Source organism: Ranitomeya variabilis, chromosome 3, assembly GCF_051348905.1.
Source record: "Ranitomeya variabilis isolate aRanVar5 chromosome 3, aRanVar5.hap1, whole genome shotgun sequence".
NCBI lineage: Eukaryota > Metazoa > Chordata > Amphibia > Anura > Dendrobatidae > Ranitomeya > Ranitomeya variabilis.
In genome coordinates, this window is record NC_135234.1 from 117,770,726 (window position 1) to 117,777,547 (window position 6,822).

Here is a 6,822-nt window from a genome sequence, read left to right on the forward strand (position 1 = left end):
CTGCTCTCAAAACATACAATATGTGACCATCAACTAAAATTCAAAGCTGTAGGCAATGCCTCTCAGATAATCCATCATGCTTCTATTATTGAAATCTTGCACGATACGTTTAACCCTTGCTGAAATTGCAGCATACTTTTTGTTTCTTGCAGCGATGGGATTTCCTGCTATTATCTGAATAATTTCAAAACTATGGAGCTCTTGCTGATATTTCAGACAGTTAATGAACCGGTATATATTTTGGAAAAGAGTACCACATGTTTCTCGAAAGCTACGGTGCCATCCTTCGACATCATTATTTGTTCGCTGTTGATCATTCAATGTTCGTTCATACACGGTATTGCTTCTTATGGAAAGTCAGGAACTTCCACAAATTCTTCAAATGATTGCACAACATTCTGTGGTGGTAGAAAGGCCAGGGCAGGTATCATGCGTATCCAACGGGCAAATTCATGGTCACCTTGGTATTGAATCTTGAGTCCTTCATTTTGAACTTTATGCCAAACCGACTGTGATAGGTGGAAAAAGCAACCAGTCTTCACAAGGTTGGGGAATTCACTTTCAAATGCCTGTATTGCAGCTAGTTCAAAATCCAACATCAGGTTGTCTGGCTGCAGTCCAGGCTGCAAGTTCTTCAGCTCTTGCAGCAACCTCTGGTATGTAGAACGTCTCTTGTGTGTCAGCAAGGTGTACACTAGCGGAACAACAAGGCCGCTGTGGACTACATGGATTGTGTAAAGTTGCTTAAACAAGGCTGGTGTAGTGAAAAACATGCCATCAGCAAACCATTCTTTACTTTGTGCCAGTAGATGGAGATTGTCTCTTGTTCCAAATATCAACATACGGCTGTGTCCATTTCCTAATTTAAAATGAAAGTATTAGTAGAGGAAATAACAGAAAAAGTGTAACAAGCAGCAGACAAAGAATTTTGGGATAAATTCACAAAAAAAATATCCTAATCAGAAGCCTCTCTTCATATCTCACATTAAAAACTCATATTTTGCCCCAGATTTTCTGATTTCATAATAAAAAAACTGAAGCAAAATCTAGTGTGAAGGGGCTAACCAATAGTTTTTTACAACATATATTGTCCCAGTGGAAAATGATATATTTTTGTTTAAAATTAAAATTACTTCCAAACTTGAAATAGGTCACATTTTTAGGGTACCTTTAGACCCTTCAACTAGACTGCCGTTCAGCACGGCCGATCGCCGTATCCAGACGCGGCGTGCGGCTGGACGTCTGAATGAACGACTGGGCGGGCCGCCTGCCTGAATGGGGCTTTCCATTCAGGCGGATGGGCGCGCTAGTCATCGGGTGGGCAGCGCGGACGTTCGTAACGTCCGCACTGCCTATGCTGTCTCATTGAGAGGATTGTGCAGGATGCAAAAAACGCCAGTAAAATCACCAGTGTGCTTTTGGCCTAAGGCATAACTGAATGGTCCATTAGGCTGGGGTCATATGCAGCACTAATGTGTAAATCCCATCCACATGCTGATTAAAAAATTTTGTTAAAAAAAAAAAAACATGCAGTGCAGCATGTCAACGTATGCTGCCATTATACAAAGAAAATTCCAGCCATTCTAACAAGGGGCTGAAATCCTGCACTAAATCCTGCACCTAAATCCATAGAGTTAAGTAAAGATTTTGATACAGAATTAGGGTACCACAATAGTAGCCACAATTGCAGGCACAAATAGATTCCTGTGGGATCTGCAATTGCTACCGCAATTACAGCCGCTGCGGAGATGCCGCTCCGCAATCCCCTTCCGTCAGTGGGCACGAGGCCTCAGGCTTTATCCAGACAAGCTGGATTTACAGGTGTATTCCATGCTGTGTTTCCTGCCTGAAACCCGCCCTTTCATATCTATGGTGCGGGTAACAGGCTTCAAAGCTATTTTCCGGAAGATCCCGTGCTTAACTCGCCCATTCAAGGGAATGGGCAAGAGGGAAACCTCCTGAAAAATGCCTGCAAACCACGGGAAATATGCTTGGTTTAGGCCATAGCAGGGCATGGCTTCGCCCATAGCAGAGCTTGGCCACGTCCCCTATTTGCAGAAGCATTTTGCCAAAGCGCTTGCAAAGTGCTTAAAAAGTGCTTGCAAGCAGCAGGCAAAACGCCTCTGCAAATCCTGGCGTATCTCACCTGAGCTCCGGAGTTAAGCCCAACCTGTCCACGGATCTGCAGGACTAAACTAACTACGAAAGCCGAGGAATCAGCCGGCAATGGCAGTTCAGCCCGTGCATGCCGCAGACAGGCGAGGCTGAACTCCGGGGCAGCATCCAGGACAGGTATGGCCAGTACAATGCTGCATAAATGGAATTAGTGTTGGCCGATCCGATCACTGAAGATCGTAATTTATTACGATTTTCAGGCTGATCGTTATTTTAAATTATGATCCGACTTGTAGCCAGATCATGATGATGATCTGAATTAGAAATCGGAATCCTCTGTAATCTGAAAACATTGTCCGGGCATACACGCCCAAACAGTGTGCGTATACACACACACACACACGCACACTGTACGGGTGTACAGCATGTGTGCATATTTAGCTTTAGTAAATGGCTCCAAGCTGCGCTGTTAAAAAATAAACAAACCCAGTTACTCACCTCTTTCTCCAGTGTCCAGTACTGGCTCCGGTTCCTAGCCCAGCAGTGCAGGGAATCCCGAAATCCGGGCAGCGCATCGCCGCCTCTGTGCCTGCCGTACTATAACTACAATGGAGAGTGATCCCAGGACCGCTCACTAGACGGTCCTGGGAAAGCACCACATCACGTCACAGAACAGCCCGGCACATGTGCAGAGGTGGTGATGCACAACCCAGAATGCATAGTGTTGGGATTTCGGAATTCCCTGCACCTCCGGAGATAGCGCTGGACACCGGAGAGAGAGTTGAATAACTGGGTTTGTTTATTTTTTAACAGCGCAGCTTGGGGCCATTATATATATGCAAGAAAGCTGGAAGAAGAGTGGCTCAACTGAAATTGTTGCTGAGGACTCAGTGTGCTGCTAGAGCAGGGGTTGGCTTCCGCCCGTACTTAACATACATCCATGAAGAAAAACCTCCGCGCTGCTGAAGTCCTATACAAATCCTTTATTGCATTACAAAGTTCCAAAAGTGCCAGACCACCATCACCCACCCACATACATACAAATATATACACACACACTGTTCGGGCGTACAGTGTATATATATATATATATGTGTGTATATATATATATATATATATATCTAGCTCTGGAGATTGGATCTGAATTAACTCCAATCTTTCGGTATGATCAGCCCGATCTGATCCTATCTTTCCAGTGGTCGGCCAACACTAGTTGGAATCAGTAGGCCTCACTACATTATATTACCCTCAAAGTTTCCCTTGAAGGCAAAAATCACATAGTATTTTATATCAGCACCTTATAGTCTAGCATTTTTCATATTTGTGCAAAATAAACTTTGCAATAATTATGCATAATGGAATTGTTTTAATACAATGTTAAATGGTTAAGTAGCTTACCAGAGTCATGCAGAAGGAACTGCTGCTGGACACCATCAATACTGATCTCCTGGAACTCCAGGGGGATAACAAGTTGATCAAGGGTTTGAGGTAACCTTGGGATATTGCCAAGTTGCCTTGCTAATCGTATTGTCCTCTTCAGTGATGCTTTCCTTGGGAGTAGTGCAGCAACATTAGAATTGGCTCCTGAAATGACATCTGTGAGAATCTGTTGTGGTGTGGTGTCTCCTGTGTTGTCCTTGCCCTGGTGACTGCCTCATTAACAAGTCGGATTGCTTCAGGTCTTGCAGCTTGTGCTGCGTGACTGTGAAGATTGACTACTTTCACAACTTCGCCAGATTCTTCATTGGTCCAAACACATGCCTTGCAAGTCGACCGTTTTTCACATACCCAGATGGAATGGACATCATCAGCAGTTCGATTGGAAAATAAGTAAATGTGATTCTCATGGACCAACTTCCTCCTTCCACGTTTGGACAGAACTGAATTCATAGTTGTAGAAAGTGAATTACTGTGGAAGCTGACTGATTTTTTGTGGCAGTACACTTCTCTTTGTGGAGATTTCAGACACTGCTATATTCTGATGTACAGATGGAATAAAAGCTAGTCTAATGTAACTTGCAGTTCATGTGACCTGCTACTTATTACATCTGCAACAAAACTTGCAACAAAGCAGGTGAGTGCTGGGTCAGGTAAAAGTTCAAAATTGTTTAGATTTTTGGCCTCTTGTACACTGTAATTTTAGAGTGGTTTCACACTTGTGTTGGTGGCCGCCAGAGGTTGATCCGCTCTGGATCTGACATCCAGCTGACCCCAGGGCAATGCTGGCGGAATGCTGGCATTCCACTTGCATTGCCCATAGAAGTGAACGGCTGGGTTCCTCGATCTGCAGCCGCCCGTTCGCTTTCGTAATGCCACATTCCGCTATCAGTGTCAGAACAAAAAGAAGAGCATTTTCTTCTTTTCGTTCTGCTGCAGGTTAGCGGAATGCGGCATTACAGAAGCGAACGGGCGGCATGTAGTGCATATGTAGCAGAAGTGTGAAAACACCCTTATGCTGCCACTGTTTTAGAACTCCAAAGCACGTGCTTTACTGGCATTTTTCAGAGCGCTTTTGTGACCGCGCTCGGTAATGACCCATAAGATACAGGCTATTGATGAACGCTAAGTGCTCAAAAATAGCTCCTGTAATAAAATAAAAAGAGCTGGCCGAAACAACACCTCGCTTTTCCAGCCATTGACTTATCTACTATATAATTGTCTAAGGGTCACTTTCATCTTTCTGTCTGTAATGTTTTATTTGTATATTCATTGGTCGCGGCGTCTGTCTGTCATGTAAATCCAAGTCACTGATTGGTCATGGCAAAACACCCACGACCATTGCGACGGTCACAGTCTGCCAGAAAAATGGCCGCTGCTTTACTGCCCTGCACTCACCACTGACCGCTCACACAGGGTTAATGCCAGCATTAACGGATCGCGGTGTACCGCACTCAGTTAACGCTGCTATTAACCCCGTGTGACCAACTTTTCGCTATTGATGGTGCCTATGCAGCATCAATAGTGAAAAGATGTAATGTTAAAAATAATAATAGTAAAAAAAAAAGTTATTCTCACCCCCTCCGATGTCACGCTGTCCTCCGCCCCTCTGTCCGATGCACGCCGTGCCTTCCATCCCGAACGATGCTATGCATCCAGGGCCTGCAATGACGTCACGGTCATGTGACAGCGACGTCATCGCAGGTCCTACGCTCAGACCGGAAGCCACCACCAGCACTGCAGAGAGGCGCAAGGACTTCAGGGCCCGTGGCTGAGGTGAGTATATCTTTATTTTATTTTTTTAACACGAATATAGTGCCCACATTTCTAGACTACGTGGGCAGTGCAATATACTACATGACCAGTGCAATATACTACGTCAACTGGCCAATATACTACGTGCGCTGTGCAATTTACTACGTGTGCTGTGCAATTTACTACGTGAACTGTGCAATTTACTACGTGCGCTGTCCAAAATACTATGTCGGCTGTCCTATATACTACGTGGCCTGTGCAATGTACTACGTGGACTGTCCAATATACTACATAATCTGTGCAACATACCACGTGGCTGCCCCTTCTAGAATATCCGATACGTTAGAATCGGGCCACCATCTAGTATATTCAAAATTGGCAATCTTCTTAGCGATTTTCCAGTGCTTAGCACTTGGGAAAGTGGCTACTGTGAAAGAGGTCTTAGGGCTAAAACACAAGGCCGAAATTCCCTGCCTAATTTGACAATTAAACATCTGGGGGCAAAAAGCTGGGGGTGAAACATCCGGGGACGAACTGCTGGGTGCGAAACATCTGGGGGCGAACTGCTGGGGGCGAAACATCTGGGTGCGAAACATCCGGGGGCGAACTGCTGGAGGCGAAACATCTGGGTGCGAAACATCCGGGGGCGAACTGCTGGGGGCAAAACATCCGGGGGCGATTTGCAAGGGGCAAAACATCCGGGGGCGAACTGCTGGGGGCAAATGTTATGACCCCAATGGCAGAGGGTCTCAAAAGTACATACCAAGTCTGCAAACACAAAAAACCAGCTCATAGGGCAGTGGTAACTGGGCTGACCATATATCTAATCCTAGCACCACAAATAGCAGCAGCCGGGGAATGTGCCTACGTTGGTTCTAGACGTCTCGCGCCAGCCGGAGAACTAACTAACCCTAGAAGGGAAAAGATAGACCTTTCTTGCCTCCAGAGAAGAGACCCCAAAAGTTGGATACAAGCCCCCAACAAATAATAACGGTGAGGTAAGGAGAAAAGACAAACGTAAGAATGAACTAGATATTTAGCAAAGAGAGGCCCACTGACTAATAGCAGAATATAGTAAGATGACTTATATGGTCAGCAAAAACCCTATCAAAATTTCCACGCTGGATATTCAAGAACCCCCGAACCGTCTAACGGCCCGGGGGGAGAACACCAGCCCCCTAGAGCTTCCAGCAAAATCAGGAATCACATTTAGTACAAGCTGGACAAAAAATAGAGCAATGCAAATAACCAAAAAACAAGGAAGCAGGACTTAGCTTAATTTTGCAAGATCCAAGACCAGCAGACAGGAGCAAACAGAAAGGAACTGATTACAACGATGCCAGGCACCAGACTGAGAATTCAGGAAGTTTATATAGCAACACCCCTGGACTAACGACCCAGGTGGGTGCCAAACTGAGGAAAGACAATCCCAGAGTCATATCACTAGTGACCACAAGAGGGAGCCAAAAAAGTCTAATTCACAACAGTACCCCCCCTTTAAGGAGGGGTCACCGA

General features: G+C 45.3%; 1 protein-coding gene across 1 annotated transcript; it reads right to left on the minus strand.

Moving 5' to 3' along the window:
- Nucleotides 1–234: 234 nt before the first annotated feature.
- LOC143817084 (uncharacterized) lies at nt 235–3,962 on the minus strand. The gene is made up of 3 exons (XM_077298192.1): nt 3,904–3,962; nt 3,514–3,665; nt 235–859 (listed from the first exon to the last, which is right to left on the minus strand). The coding sequence occupies exons 1-3, from the start codon at nt 3,960–3,962 to the stop codon at nt 348–350; spliced, it is 723 nt and encodes a 240-aa protein (XP_077154307.1). The 3' UTR covers nt 235–347.
- Between the last annotated feature and the right edge of the window lie 2,860 nt (nt 3,963–6,822).